Source organism: Protopterus annectens, chromosome 1.part0 (assembly GCF_019279795.1).
Source record: "Protopterus annectens isolate FY-2018-M chromosome 1.part0, PAN1.0, whole genome shotgun sequence".
Lineage (NCBI taxonomy): Eukaryota > Metazoa > Chordata > Ceratodontiformes > Protopteridae > Protopterus > Protopterus annectens.
The window spans coordinates 1,512,949,960-1,512,966,224 of NC_056725.1; the positions used below are offsets into that span (position 1 = coordinate 1,512,949,960).

The 16,265-nt window shown below is 41.3% G+C and overlaps 1 protein-coding gene across 1 annotated transcript in view; it reads left to right on the plus strand.

Moving 5' to 3' along the window:
• Positions 1-16,265, plus strand: part of PHF10 (PHD finger protein 10) — a 539,251-nt gene that overhangs the window by 138,438 nt on the left and 384,548 nt on the right. Inside the window, exon 3 of the mRNA XM_044067805.1 lies at positions 119-249. Coding sequence (XP_043923740.1) covers positions 119-249 — 131 coding nt within the window. The remainder of the gene's footprint in view (positions 1-118; positions 250-16,265) is intronic.

The following is a 16,265-nucleotide window of genomic DNA, read 5'->3' on the forward strand; positions in this document are numbered from 1 at the left end:
TTGGTAGATAATTACAATCTGCAAATTTGGTTTCTGTTGCCTGAACTTAACAGAGAGGGATTTTTTTTTTTTGGAATTGTTTTGATATTTATGCTTTAATTTTTTTTATTACCTTTAGCTCTCACTACTTCCCAGCAGAAAATCTCATAGAATATAAATGGCCACCAGATGAGACTGGCGAGTATTACATGCTTCAGGAGCAAGTCAGTGAATACCTTGGAGTAACTTCATTTAAACGCAAGTATCCAGGTAAACAGTTTATAACTTGAATATAACAATTTGTAATTTACATTTAAACTTATTGGTCAACTAGTAGACTCTAATCTAGGAAAAAAATACCAAGTCTAGAAGCATGTTAATTGCACAGCCAAAATGCACTGTACAGCTCTGCACCTTTTATTTATTTACACACAGACATACTCATATTTGATTGAACAGTCTAAGCATCAGCACTTACTTTGTTTCATTGATTTGCATGTCACTTCTGCAGCAGATATTTTGCATACTGTTAGAATTACTTCTTAGCAATTGAGACATTGGAAGGTCTTTTTTCTGTTGTTTTTTTATCCATGCATTGAACAAAGCTGTGCCTGTTCAAGTTCGCTCCAGTTCTTTCCTGCCACATACATTGCCAGGACTGAATATGTATTATTTTTAGTTATTTCATATGTACGCCATTTTAAGAGGATTTCATTTTTGATGAGAGATCCAGTTCTTCTGTGTTGAAAGTGCACTATTATTACCAACAAGCACATCTATTGGTATTGTGGTTATCATCCAGCATGTGCTGCTTGCTGCTGCTGATATTGTTCTTTAGTGCAGATAAGTGAAGTATTGTTTTATTATAGCAGTTTGAGAAAATGAAGCTATATATTCAGTAACCTTAAGTATTATTCAGGGTCTGAAAGGAAAGAAATAATTTGGCCACCTTTACAACAAAGAAGATGACTGTTGCTCACTGGAACTCTGCCTCATTGAGTGTTTCCTCAAAATAAATTGTATAACTTATATGTGAATTATAACTCTTATTGCTGAAGACCAGTCACTTTTTTGCAGATATGTTTGTAAAGTGGTGTTAATTAACAATCTCTGGTTAAAGGTGCACCTGGACAGTATTATATTGTATGTTGTTGTTTGAAAATATAATAAAAAGTATATAAGAAATTGAAAAAGTAATACACACAGAATTTGAAATGCAGGAAAAATGTTGATTATAGGTTAAATAATTGCAAAATACGGGACTGCTTTCAAGCTGTTCTTTCAGGTTCTTCACGTATCCTACTAAAGTTTAACAATAGCGCACCAAGACTTGATGACTGGCATGTTCCTGATGAGTGAAAGTTAGGAAGGTAAAAGTATGTGACATTATGCTGAAGAAGCTTTCTAAGGAGCACTGTTACCAAAGTGACTTCTTAATAGCAAGCTATTCAAGTTGTCTCAGACAAGGGCTTTATTCTTATTCATGATAAGCTTGATAAAGTGGTGAGACACCAGATATGCATCCACACTCAATGCTTTACTGACACCATCTGGCAGTGAAGGTGAGTGATCACATGTCTGACATCCCACCAAAGTGTAGCACCTCTATTTAAAGCTGTGACAGTAGTCAGTAAAAGTGATCTTCAACCTATGTCTGCCTTCACAATCTCTGATCCCTCTCAGGAAATGACCACAGATCTCTCAGAACTAGCATGGAGAGTGCACATGGGCCACCTGAGAGCCAGGACACTTAATGAAGCACATAAACATGAAGAATGTGATGGCAGTACTATATACTGTCTAGACCTTCTGTTTGGCCCTTTTCCCAGGGTACTTAAAGTTGATAATGGGCAACACTACTGAGAATACTAAAATTATGTGGTAGGTTAGCAAGCAAGGGGGGCACTTAGGCTTTTCCTTCATACTGCCTAGCCTTGGAGGTGTAGAGCCTTGCTGTCAGCATTAACATGTGCCTGTGTACAACCTGTATGCCCAGCAAACAAAACATGTTAGCAAGCTGTCTAAGCAGAAACCTAAGCATATAGTAAGAAATGAAACAAGATGGGGGGGGGTTCTTGAGGTACAAGAAGCTGAAGGATCTCCAAAAATAGATCCCTCTCTATTAAAAGAAAATCACCAGCTTCCAACTTCTGCTGTCTGTATCCCTGCAAGCGGACTATAATGATGAGTGCTTTTTCCTTTCAGTGTAATGAAGGGATGCTATATGCTTTCTTGCCTCCTTTCTTTTCTTGCATTCCCAAGGTGCTCTGGCCAAAGCATTGGAAGACTAAGCAAAATTCTTTTGTACAGCATCATTTGTTCAAGAGTGATGTGCTTTCCCAACAGTTCAACAGGTTCAGAAGCCTTAGGCTCTCCCCCTCAACATTAGTTACTTGACACAGCATAAAGGAGTCTGTCATATAGCCATATCTCAAGGTTGCCATACTCAAAGCTTAGAAGTCTTCAGGTTTGTTTTTCACAGATATTTACTCTCTCCAACTGTGGAGTGTAGAAGAGAGGCTCAACACCGGAAATTCTTATCTAGAAAAGTGGAAAGGATTTTGTTACAGGATCCTGGTGTTAGCCCCTGTTTGGTGAACATTCCTGGGATGCTTTGATGTATTTATGAGTGTTATTGTTAAATATATTACTTCCTGTTACATTAAAGTATATTGCATTATTTTTTTTCTTCCATTAAAGTTCATCTCCATTGGCTATATTAGCTTGCTTACTCATGGACATTGTAATCTGTTCCATTTGTATATATAAACTGTTCCTTAAATTGCCTTTCATCTCAGCCTACCAGGAAGTCTTGTTTCTAAAGCCTCAGGCTTAAAAAGTTAACCTTGCCTCCTTTTCAGTCTACTTTTGCACTAATTCTAATCCAGTTCTTAGTAGGTATCACTTCACTCAGAGGATTTCAGAGCTGCAAGTTTTGCTATAAATGGAGTCCAACACAGTCTTTGTTGGCGACAGCACTTCCCTTGTGGCAAACCCTTCCTTCGTACTTATGGTGACCTATGAACTTACACTGAATCAAAAATCATCCATTGCCCAGTATATTATCCTATCCTTTGCAACAGGAGAGGGAGTATTCTACATAACTTGGATGCACACATCTGAGATGTTACAATAATAGAACTGTCTGGCAGACTTATTTGTATCCTTAAGTCTATGGAGTGGGATAGGCCAGTATCTAGACACACACTCCAGGTGGCTAATCAGCAGCAGTACCTTTTGCTATAACTTTTAGTGAAAAAAGCCTTTCTATAAGTTTAAGGCTCACTGTAATAGAGTAGCAACAACAACTGCAGTCTTACTCAAAAACCTTCTGTGCACAAATCATTAGTGAAGACAGTACTTGGATCGCTATGCATACATTTTCCAAACTGGATCCTCAGAATAGAAGTACAGCATGATTTGAAACCGCATCAGTGATGCATAAAAGAATGCAGTGATCTCTACCCATTAGCCTGGGTCATGGTACCACTTCCTATCTCTGCCTGTTTTCCCAATGTTTGGAATAAGACACAACACGGCAGCCAACCGACTCATGCAACGTCTCCTAGCCTTTTAAAACACTGACTTCTCCATAATTTCCAGGCTGTTTAAACACAGTAAAACTGAATGGCTTACTACGGATCTGTAAAACTTTATGCGACTCTGAGATAAAGCCTGGAAAAAAATAGAAAAAAACTTATCCCTCTCCTAATACTGGTGAACACTACACACATCATGCTATCTCAAATCAAGACAAATCAGTCTCCTTTAGTACCCAAACTTTTCTGAAATTAGGTGAATAACCTTTACTGGGAGAACTTTCTGAAAGAAGCTGTCATCTCCTGGTCACATTCATTATCCTACTGGTAACCTTTCATCAACCACTTTCTTAAAGTTTTCTCCAGCCTAATTTCTTTTCTTAACTCATCCACTTCTATCTAGCTACATCCCAGCCTCCTAGAATACTTTCTTACAGGCAAATTGCATGTCTACTGAATGGAATCTGCTGAACTCCTCCTCTGGACCAGACAACCTTTGCACATGTTTCCTGTAACAGTGTAGGGACTGCATAGTGACTCCACTAAAACACATGCACAGCCTAAGTCTCACCACCAGCACTATGCCCACTGTCTGGAAGTCTGCTTTTGTCAGATTTTTCCCTAAAGAATCCAAACTCACTTCTCCAGTCAGTTCCATCTCATCTCCATACTTCACACTGTTTACAAGACCCCTCCAAAAAACTGATTTGTAACCAGCTTGCTACCTCTCTCAACAAGTACCACTTCTTTCTTTCAGCTTTTTCCAGTTAGGGGTCATCACAGCAGATCTCCGGTCTGCTAATGATTAGCAGTGGATTTTTACGGTGTTGAGTTGCCAGCCCGGCAGCAATGCTAACTGCTGCACCACCGTGGCTTATCTCAACAGGTACCACTTACTTTCCCAAAAGCAACAAAGCTTTTGGGCTGGTGGAAGTACTATGACTGCCCCCTGGACCCTTACTGATGGCAGGTTCACTAACATGGATAAATAGAAGCTCACCCTTTGACATGGTTTACCACTCAGTTCTACTAATCTACCTTCAAGACATTGGCATAATCCCAGAAACTACTTTATGGTTCAAACACTTAGGTTCATAGGTAAGTAGTAGATTAACTGACCTTGTGGGCCATTTTAAGCTTAGCCAATTTCCCTCAGAAGTATATCTTGTGTCTTTGAGGTAAAGACCTTAACTGTTATGCCAACCTCAATCCCATAGATCTTTCATTGTAAAGATTAGCTCCTTTTTTGTCAGATGCAGTCTACACTTCCTCAGGCGTGCCTCAGGGATCCTAACTACACCATTTGCCTTTCTCCGTTTTTATAAATGGACGACCACTTGATCTGCCTCAACTTCAACTCCTCATATATGCAGATGACATGGTTTTCTGTAGGTCTAGCCCTGCTCATAACGTCATCCAGTTCCAATTACAAAATGACCTACTATAACTAAGTTTCTGTACTCAAATACTCATCCCTAAAAAAAATTCATGTTCTTCAGAGCTAAGAAAAGGCTTAGTAAAGGCCAAACACACTCCGTATTAAAGACCTAGACAGCAACCTGATCACAATCACCACTTAATTTAGATACCTAGATATTTCATTTGGTCAGTCCCTCCACTCTCAAGACCACATTCAAAAGCTTAGAAGCAAAATCAACTACCTGTTATTTTGAGCACAAAAGATATCACAGTTTCTCTCAAGATCAGCTGGGCAGCCATAGGTAAAGATGTCCTCCTTGCCAACTGGAATATGGTCTATCCTTATTTGCCACCACCTCACGGAAAAACACTTCCAACTTATTAAATTTATCTAACAGAATTTGCATATTCATTGACAGTTGCCACCAACACAAATGTCACTGCATTGACCTGGGCAGAGTTGTCACAAGTCCGAGGGAGCCGCTTCTGGCTCTTCTCTCTTCATACTATACCAAGGAAATCCCATCCCCTTTTTATTATGAGACTGATTGCCCAGCACAAGTGTCACTACAGTTACCTAGACAGAGCTAACTGGCTTTCCTGTACAAGTTAGAGAGAACCTCCATCTGGCTCTTTTCTCTTCAAACTATTACACCAAGAAAAACCCATCCCCTTTTATTATGGGACTAATTGCCTCAAACCCTAACTGTGGTTTTAGAAGCCATGCCACAGAAACCCCTATACTTTTAACACCCAGCTTAGTTACATTCTACTGACTATAGCTTCTCTGTACTTGCTGCCAAATTATGGCAGTCAGTAACTCACTACATAAGTAAAATCACAGACTACATACACAAAGTTCAGATCTGAATTCAAACAGCACCTAATAGAACAATGTAAGTGCAGATGTCTCACCACAGGGCATATTGCTTAACTATATAGATGTAGTCAGTTATAATTTTTCTTGTATCATTTCTGTGCTTACTGTTCCCCTCAGTGGACTGTGTACATCTTCCCCATTGTAAACAATTACTTAATCCACTTTGTCTTTTCAGCCAGTCCCATTCTGTAGTTTCCATTAACCACATATAAGTAAAAACTACAGGAAAAACCTAGCCAACCTACAGTTTTCACTGTGTGATGCCTTAAACCTCCTGTAATAGAGGTTCATGGGATAGTATGCAAATGACCTCTTAAGAACATAGTGTTCCGCTATATGGCTTCTGAATGCCCATGACATTTTATTTATTTTTTTAAGTCTTTGTGGATACATTCAGGTCAGTAAAGCCAAACCTCAGTAGCTGTGGATGCGCATGTTTTGGGTGCCTTATGACCTTGTCAGCACAGCATAAGTGGACTGTGGTGATACTTGAGAAACACAGAGTCTTTACAGTGAGCTGATGTCCATGACCATTAATGTGTTGGCAGAATATCCCAACTAACATCCAAACCAAAAAGTAAAAGGTAAAGCAGACAGACCAAGTTTTCTAATTGAGAAATGAGTGAGTAAAAGGAAGGCACTGAATGAGAGACTGCTGACATAGCAGTTCCCAGTATTTCAGTGGATGGTGGTAGAGAAAACAGCAAATGGAGGAACATTTCAAGAAGAATGCACAGGCTAAGGCAATGACTGATACAGTAATAGAAGACAAATCAGAGATGAACACCTCCTGAGGGATTGATGGGACTCTTGAAATTAGTGTACTCTTAGGCCAGTTTATGTATTTAAAAAGTGTGGCATATAAAGTAGGCATTATTTCTTTGCCTTTTATTCTTTTTTCATGTCTTCTTCTGTTCTCCCCGTTAAATGTGCAGGATAGATGTATAAAGTGTCTATGAACGAGACTAAACATGACCAATGTGAAATATGTCACAGGGAACTGTAAAATGTTGAAACTACTACGGGCTCTCACTGAAGATAATAACTACGTTTAAGTATGCAACAAACAAAAAGGAATGGAAGCAGTCAAATTTAAACATAATAGACTGGAGTTATGAAGTGCATGTATGCAGAAAAGCATCAAAGGAGAGTGGGGGATTCCTCCATAACAACAAAACAGGAGGGGGGGAGAGGTGAGGAATAGACGTTCTAGGTTTAAGTGAGTCAGTTAACAAGCACTGTTGAAAGATGTGAAGGGGAGGTGACAGTAGTAGGACTAGCTACAAAGCAGTAATCAACACACTTAATGTGAGATGAAAGGGTTGTTTTAGAAGGGATGAGATAATAGTCCTATAATATGGAAGATGCATGGTGGGATGTCGTAGGGAGTTATGAGACCTGCAAAAAGAGTTAAATGACTACATCAGGTGCTGCTTGTAGAGAACAGATGCTCAGAAAGGGAGGGTAATGTATCAGACTGTAAATATATTATTCAAGTAGGGGGATGTAGGTGTTTAGTTTTAAAGCTGTGTATGTGTTGTATATGGAAATTACTTAGATTGATGTGCGAGTATTACTTGACATAGTTAAATTAGAGAGGGGAAGACTAATGAAAGTGAAAATGTGGATGTAAGGGACCCAGGAGATCATGCAGAGCCCCAGACTCAGGGATTGGGATAGCCTGTATTCAAGATGTGAGAATAATATCATGAAATGTTCATGGGTTAATTAACCCAGTAAAAAGGAAGCGGATACAAGATGTATGCAGATATCATGGGCATAAGAGATAATGCTGCAGGAGACGCATTTAATGAGAAAAGAGCATGAAACATTTTTAGAAGAAGTCTAAATGGTGGGACACTTCTCCAGCATGGATGAAACTAGAATAGAAGCCAAGGAGTAATACTTGTCTAGTAAGAGCATGGGACTTCAAATAGAAACTGAAAGTAAAGATAAATGGTAGATATGTGGTGATACAGTTAAAATGGAGAAGTAGAAATGTTACGCTAGCAGCAGTATATTTTCATCTCATTGATCACTGCTGCAGTAGCCTTAACTGTATGGGTTATATCCTGCAAAGGGTACAACTGCCGGCCAGGTTCCAAAGTTTCAGGGCACCTTCCTTGCACCCAAATTGTCGGGCAGCTCAAGCTGAGCTGACTAAAAGACGGGTTTGGACACCGAGTCCTTAAGAGCTTCACTGCTGCAGAAGAGTATGTTCCTCCGAGGCTTTTGAGGATCGACAGTCAGCTTGTTCTGCTCCTTTGCTGGGCAGATAAATTACTTGGGGAAGAAATTCTTCCATTTAATAATTGTTTAAAATTTATACTTTTTTCTTCAGTAAGGTTATTTTAAAGCTAGGAGTTTGCATTGTAACAGACTGTAATGAGACTGCACTATACTTTTAAACATGAGAGCACTTGTTTTTCCTGTCAGTTTAAAAGTTGTTTAAATTACTGAAAACCATTTTTCTGTGGAGAAATTGTGTTTATTTTACTTTGTAGGGCTGGCAAGGTGTATTAAAGTGCTTTTTACTGTGTTTGTGAAAAATGGCTTCTTAAGACTTTCTTTACTGGCATTTGCTGCTCGTTTCCTCTGGGAAAGAGGCACCATTTTCAGTTCGACCATGGCACAGTCTTTTGGTCCCATAGTAGGTCCTCCTCCCAGCCACAAAAAGAAAAAGTTATGCAGGCAGCCTTTGCTATTACAACAGGCTAGCAATTTGCCTGAGCTTCAGTTTGGTTACTCTGCTGGTGGCCTTTTATTGTACCACAGACCACTCATCTTTTATCCTGGATCCCACTGGTGTAGTACCTACAATATGGACGGGGGGGAATTAACCATGTCCTCTCTGGCTGTTGAGGACTCTGTCATCAGGTAAGGGAGAGCCACTGTTGTCACTCCTGGGCAAGGGAATAGGGAAGGCTTCAGACTCGGAGGAGAGCTCCGTTTTTGACTCTCGGGGGGGGGGGGGTATTTCTCTCTCTCTGACTTTTTCTACAATGTGCCATTGTTTGCAGTGGGAGAACACTGATGTTGCACAAAGAATTTCCATAACTTGCACCCTTCCTCGAGTTCTGTCAGCTTTGGAGGATGTGTATCTGTTACTGCCTAATGTTTTCCTGACAGTCAGCTTGCTGCCTTGAAAAGCAGATAGGACATATAAAGTTCCTCAGTCTTTGTTTTTATGCACTCCTCCCAAACCTGATCCAACAGTTAATAGCTTTAGTTCATCCTTTTGCTGCTAAACACTTACTTTTTTCCAGTCCTACTGTTTCTGATGAGAATGGGAAGGTTATTGATAAGTTTGGAGCAAAGTGTATGCTTCTGCAACTTTGATTTTTCAGAATTTTGAATTGTCAGGATATTTTTTCTGACTAATTCTGAAAGTGCGAGGAATGATTTCTCTGCAGTTTCTTCTTATGAGGCAGAATTTACTTTACATAATTTAATTTCTTCTGTTCAAGTCACTACTCATTGTATACAGTGTGTGTATGAATCTTGATACTTCTTCAAGGGATATAGTCACAGTTGCTGTTTTGAAGAGGTTTGCATGCCTGCATTCTCAGAACCTCCCAGATGATGATGAAAATGAGATTTCCATTGGCCTTTGGAAAAATACAGTTTTTGGCCCCCTGCTACATAGGTGATAGTGTGTTGAATGAGTTGATATAGAGAATCTCTAAGATTTTCATTCCTCCTTTGCCTGATTTTTCTAGGGATTTTCTAACTCTTCATTAGTTTTGGTAAGAATCAGAATAAACGGTCTCAACAAAATGAAGGTAAACAGACTTTTACGAGGAAATGGCATGGGGATTCCAAGAAGAACCCTGAAATCTCCCAAAAACAAGGACAATCCAGTAAGTCAGGATGGCTGTTAAAGAAAATTTGTTCCCCCCTCCCACCCTGGCAATCCTCTCTGTTCTTCCAGAAAGTCTGAATATCCACTTCTCTATGGTTATTCAGCTACCTATCTGAAATATATCAATCTGTCAAATGGCTCTCTCCTTTTCTTCTAGTGGGTGTTCCTCAAGGCTCTATTCTCTTGGTCCACTGCTCTAACATTTTCATGAGTAACCTATATATCTTCCCTCAACAAGTTTGCCTTATTCAGTATGCAGATGATTCGACTCTTAACTGCTCATCTGACTACCCACTACAACTAGTCTGTGACGCACGATGACTTCAATTCATGTTGAACTGTGGCTGCATCAATACCAACTTTTTTTAATCCCAAAAAGACTTTACTACTATTTTACTAAGTACCAAGCCAGTACTAAAAGTAGCTTCCACATTACCTCTCAACAATAGTTACTGAAGTAGTTACACATACCAAATTGCTCAGTCACAATAAATGACTAGTTAAAGTTTGATCTTCACATAAAAAATATATATACAAAACTTGTCAAAAGCTAGGTCTGCTACATAGAGCAAACAAACAAAAAAAAACAAACAAAAAATCTTGCTCCTAGTAGAATCACCCTAGCTCACTCTTGTCTTTTACCCCCTGTTCACTGTGGCTCACCTGCTTTGACTCTAACGTTCAGAGCTCTCTTAAATCACAACTGGGTCAATGATATAATAAAGAGAGCTAGACTTGCAGCTAACCTGCCACATAAAACTCATCATTGCTTTGCATTGCATGCTGTCATATGGTTAAAAGTATATCGACTAGTCCATACACCCTTCTAACCCATAAAATATATAATCTCACTACCTGCCCTTTTATCTTCTTAGTATTTCATCACTGTATTCCAGATTGCCCTCTGCACTTTCATAGGAGGTTACTAGGCTATTGACCCCGAGGCCCGTATAAGCCTAGCCAAGAGTGTAGCCCATGTTTAGGCAAGTTTCAAACTGCTTGAAATCTGTAAACCAAAAAAGTATTGGACAAAATCTATATTCACACTGCATAGCCAGACTATGGCACTCTGTCCCAAATTCCACTTCATCATCTGCCCCCTTTTCCCCCATTTTATTCTACATATGGGTCAGAGTGTCATGTCAACTGTTGCCCTCTGTCTCAACTCAGTACCACTCTTCTACCTTCTTTGACAGTCATGCCTGACTGTTGCTCGTCTTCTCTTACACAATCCATCCATCTCTTTGCTGGATGCCCTTATTTCCTCTTGTGTCTTCCTCTTTGACCCAAATCATCTTCACTAGATTATCTTCTGCTTTTCTGCATGTGCACCAACTACTCCAATCTGTTGTCTTTGACCTTCTCTGCAATTGGTGCTACTTTGGTCTCTAATGTGATGTCTTAATTTCTTCATCTGTCCCACAGTATGCATCCTACTGCCAGTCTCTGATGTTCTTCGTGTTTCACTGTTGCAGTCATTACATTTGGGTAATCCTGCTCGCAGGTTGCCCTCAGTCGGCCTGAATTCCAAAGTCTTGAGTCCTGCATTGGCTGCTGTCACCCCTTCCCTGATGTCAGGTCGTCAGGGGTATAAAAGAAGCAGCCAACACCATTTTCTTTAGTCTTTCTTGCTGCGCGGTGCCCTAAGCAGAAGCAGTTCACATGTGCCGGTCGTCCGACTCCTGAGATTTTCGTATTCGAATTTCAGATCCGAAGTCTTCAATAAAGCGAAGTACCCCATTGGGGAAACTTTTTTCTTGCTCCAGACCGATGTCAGAAAAAGTAAATAATTGTATTTCTTGTGGAAAGCAAATACCTCATAAGGACTTTCATTCTTACTGTATTCCTTGCCTAGGCCCTGATCACAATGTTTCTGATTGTCAGTTTTGTGCTAGATTTAACCAACGCACTGTTAAGCGTCTGTATGATTTTGCTTTAAACTATTTTAGACGCCGGTTTAATTATCCAGAAATGTCATCGAATAGCCATCCGACCACCGGAGTTCACAAAAAATGCAAAGAAAAGGAGAGAGATAAACAACCGAGGCCCAAAACCGACGATGAAGCTTCTCCTAAGCCAGTCGCTGGTTCGCCGGTTCTCTTTGAGGCGCTTTTGCAGCCCCTGACGCCTGCTACTTTAGAGTAGCAGGCTGCTACCGTCTCCCACGTGGAGTCGGCCATGCCACTGGAAACTCAAGGTATTGGAGCCTCGGATACTATTCCCTCAGACGGGTCTGGAGCCGCTGAGCAGGCACCGGCTTCTGAGGGTGTATTCAGACCTAAACATCTTTACATTAAACCTACTTCAGCTTCAAAGGCAAAGACTAAAGCACCTTCTAAAGCAAAGAAACAAACTCAAGAGCCACATGGACAGGCCTCTATGCCCAAAAAACAGATGCTCAAAATGGCTGAAGACTTGATTACCTTGATCAGGGGTTCCCATCCCCCTCCTGATAAGAGGCCTAGGCAAGAGACTGGCTATGAATCTTCAGATCAGGTTTCTATTTCTTCTGATTCCTCTTCTGATCAGGAATATTCTCCCCCCCCCCCCCCATGAGGATTCTGATGCTGAAGAATCTATACCTTCAGCTTCTCCTCCAGAGGACTATTCTTTTGGGGAAACCTTGCATACCACAAGGGAGCATTTCCACTGGGAGAGCCAAGATTTTTCAGAATCTAAAAAGAGGCTCGGAGATTTCCTTTTACTTCCTCAACACAGGTCTCTAGCCATTCCACCTGTGTTAGACATTGTAGATGATGTGTTTTCGGAGTCTAGTCTTACCCCTGACTCTCCTTACCTCCAGCTCCTGTTAAGCCTGATAGATATTACAGGGTTCCTGACTCTCATAAATTCCTTTTTAAAAACCCTGCTGCAGATCCAGAGACTATTTCACAGGGTCCCAAAGGAGTTAAGGCTTCCGCTGCAAAAAGCCCTACCCCCACTGACAGAGATTCTAGGGCACTGGATAGATGGGGAAAAATGGTTTACACATCTGCTGCCTTGGCTATAAGGGCCTTAAACTGTCAGTTTCATATGCTCAAATATCAGCAACATGTCATGGCATTGCTTAAACAGAAAATGTTGTTAAACGCTGAATGTGCAGAAAACAAAGAAATGCAGGATTTATTGCATGCAGTTGAACAAGTTGGAAAGCATACTTTGCAATGTGGTTTTAATTCTTTGGAGGCCACCTGCAAGGCCGCAGTTATGGGTTCTGTAATTAGGAGGCATGCTTGGTTAAAGGAACAAAATCTGCCTGACCATGTGAAAGTTAAATTATTAGATGCACCTTTACAGCATGATACTTTGTTTGGTGTTAAGGCAGAAGAGGTGTTAAAGAAAATGGAGGACAAAGCTAAATCTATGCAAACTGTCAACGATTTTTTACAAGTGCAGCCACCTAGGTTTAGTAGACACTGGCCTACAAAGAATTGGTCCTTTCCTGTGTTAGACAGACCTCAAATGGGCAGATCCAGATGCCCTAGAGGCATATCCCAGGTGCAAGGTTCATACAGATCAAAGCAATGGGGTGCTTCTACCTCCAAAGTTGGAGAAGACAAATCACAACCTTGCAGGAAACAGTCCCAATGACTTCCCTCTGCCTACACCAAGCACTTATCTCCTGGCAGCACCCTTAGGGGGAAAATTAGCACTTTTTTCTCAAAATTGGCACATTATAACCCAGGACAAGTGGGTTCTAAACATAGTGTCACAAGGCTACAAGTTCCATTTCCATACCCTGCCAAAGGCAAACGGCTGGCCAGATCTGCCAAAAAATCAATGGGCAGAGGCACAAAAGCAAGTTTCATCCCTCATGGACATGGGGGCCATTCATCAAGTACCAGAGCAAGAGCAGGGACAAAGATTTTACTCAGGACTGTTCTTGGTACCCAGAAAGGACAAGGCCTGGAGACCAATACTGGACTTGTCTATTCTGAACACATTCCTGGATATACCAAAATTCAAAATGTTAACTTTGCAGTAGCTTCTGCCCATGCTGGGCAAGAATGCTTGGCTTGTGACTTTAGACCTAAAAGAGGCATACCTGCATGTCCCAGTCAGACAATCATGCAGAAGATGCCTCAGATTCAAGGCTGGCTCAATGCATTACCAATTCTCTGCACTGCCCTTTGGCTTATCTACTGCGCCCAGGGTCTTTACAAAGTGCCTGGCACCAGTAATTGCATTCTGCAGATAAAGAGGAATACAAATATATCCTTACTTGGACGACTGTCTAATTCAAGCAGAGAACAAGGACATTCTTCTACAGCATCTGGCGTTTGTGAAAAGACTTCTAACATGCCTAGGGTACACAGTCAACGAAAAGAAATCAAAACTAGTACCCTCTCAAGAGATAATATTCCTGGGTGCTAGCTTAAATACAACTTCCCAGATGGCTTATCTCACGCCAGACAAACAAAGGCAACTGACTACCTATTTCAAGATGTTGGCAACAAAGGCCCAGTTATCTGCAAGAAAAATTCTGCAGGCTTTGGGCTTCATGGCATCCTGCATCCTACTAATTCCATATTCAAGACTACATATGAGGAAACTTCAATGGTACCTAAAAAGTGTTTGGACTCAACATTGCCACAGCCTGGAGACAATGATTACTCTCATTCCCTGCCTGCAATAGGAGTTTCGATGGTGGGTGAAGGCTTGTCACCAGAACAAGGGACAGCCATTCAGATTACCCCCAGTCAGGCAGACACTAACAACGGATGCATCAGATTATGCCTGGGGGCCACACAGGGCAGGAAGATGCATTCAGGGCACATGGTCTTCAAGCCAAATGCATCTACATATCAATCAAAAAGAGATGCTAGCTGTTCAAAATGCCCTGACAGTCTTCAAGGACCTACTTCATCCGGGGCAACTACTGATAAAGACAGACAACACCACGGTCATGTGGTATATAAACAAGCAGGGGGGCACACATTCTTACCCCCTTTGCAGACTAGCCATGACTTTGTGGGACACAGCTTTGACTTACCAAGTACATCTGCAGGCACAATTCCTGCCAGGAAAGGAAAATACTCTGGCAGACAAACTAAGCGGAAACCTCATGGATCCCCATGAGTGGCAGCTGGATCCACAAGTCTTCAGCATGATAACAAAGAAATGGGGATGCCCAGACATAGATCTGTTTGCCTCCCCTCACAACTACCAACTAAAAAGATTCTGCACAAGGACTTATCACAGACAAGCATGGAAAATGGATGTCCAATCTTTCAGCTGGAAAAAACCTATCAGTATATGCTTTTCCTCCACTGCCACTCCTCCCCAGGGTACTCCTAAAGGTCAGACAGGTGAAGCCAAAGATGCTACTGATTGCCCCAGACTGGCCCCACCAATACTGTTATCCAATCCTAAGGAATTTGTCTCAATGCCCAGCTTGGACCTTACCTCAAATACCCCATCAACTGTCCCAGCAAAACAGTCAGATCCTGCACAGCCAACTCAGGACTTTAAACCTGGCAGCATGGCGGATAATGTAATCATACAAAACACAACTCTCAGTAAAGCTGTGATGGATGTCATTTTGGAAGGCAGAAGGCCTAGTACTAGAAAATGGAAGAGATTCTGTGCTTGGAGCCAGGTACAAGGAACTGATACAGCTGTACCAAATATTTCTCAGATTTTGCAATACTTAACTGAGATGCTGGACAAAGGCCTATCTTTTTCATCAATTAAAATTCATGCCTCTGCCATTTCGGCTCATTACAATACAGAGCCACCAATCATTTCTCATCCTTTATTAATGCAGTACCTCAGAGGAGCCAAAAATTTAAGGCCTCCAAGGAGATCACCAATACCCGCATGGGACCTCAACTATGTTTTGGAAAACCTCACCCTGCCTCCTTTTGAGCCAGCTGCTACAGCTGATATAAAGTTTTTATCTTGGAAAACAGCTCTGTTCCTAGCAATAACTTCTGCAAGACAAGTTTCAAAGCTACAGGCACTCATGGCTGTGGAACCTTTTATCATGTTTTATCCAGGCAGGGTTTCTCTGAGGACAAACCCGACATTTATGCCTAAAGTGGTGTCCAGTGTGGCTCTTAACCAAACTATTCATCTGCCAACTTTTTATCCAAATCCACAGAACAATGGGGAGAGAATTCTGCATTCCTTGGACGTACACGGACAGCTTATATTCTACTTGGACAGAACTAAAGTTTTCAGGAAGACAGAGCAATTACTAGTAGCATATGCTGCAGGATCACGAGGAAAGGCTATCTCAAAGCAGACTATTTCAAAGTGGATAGGCCACTGCATTCGTTTCTGCTATTTTCAACATGGCAAGCCAGTGCCTAAGGGGATTAGGCCACATTCAACCAAAGCTGCAGCCACTTCAGCAGCCTTTCTCAGGGGAATACCAACCAAAGACATTTTAGAGGCTGCTTCTTGGAGTTCAGTGCACACCTTTACAAAGCACTATCATCTGCCACTCTAAATCCAGGGCAGGCTTTGCCACTGCACTTCTGCAGGGCCTCATAGCTGCTCCTAATGCGGTTTAGCTCCAGCCTCCCAACCATAACTTTGGGACTCTACCCAAATGTAATGACTGCAACAGTGAAACACGAAG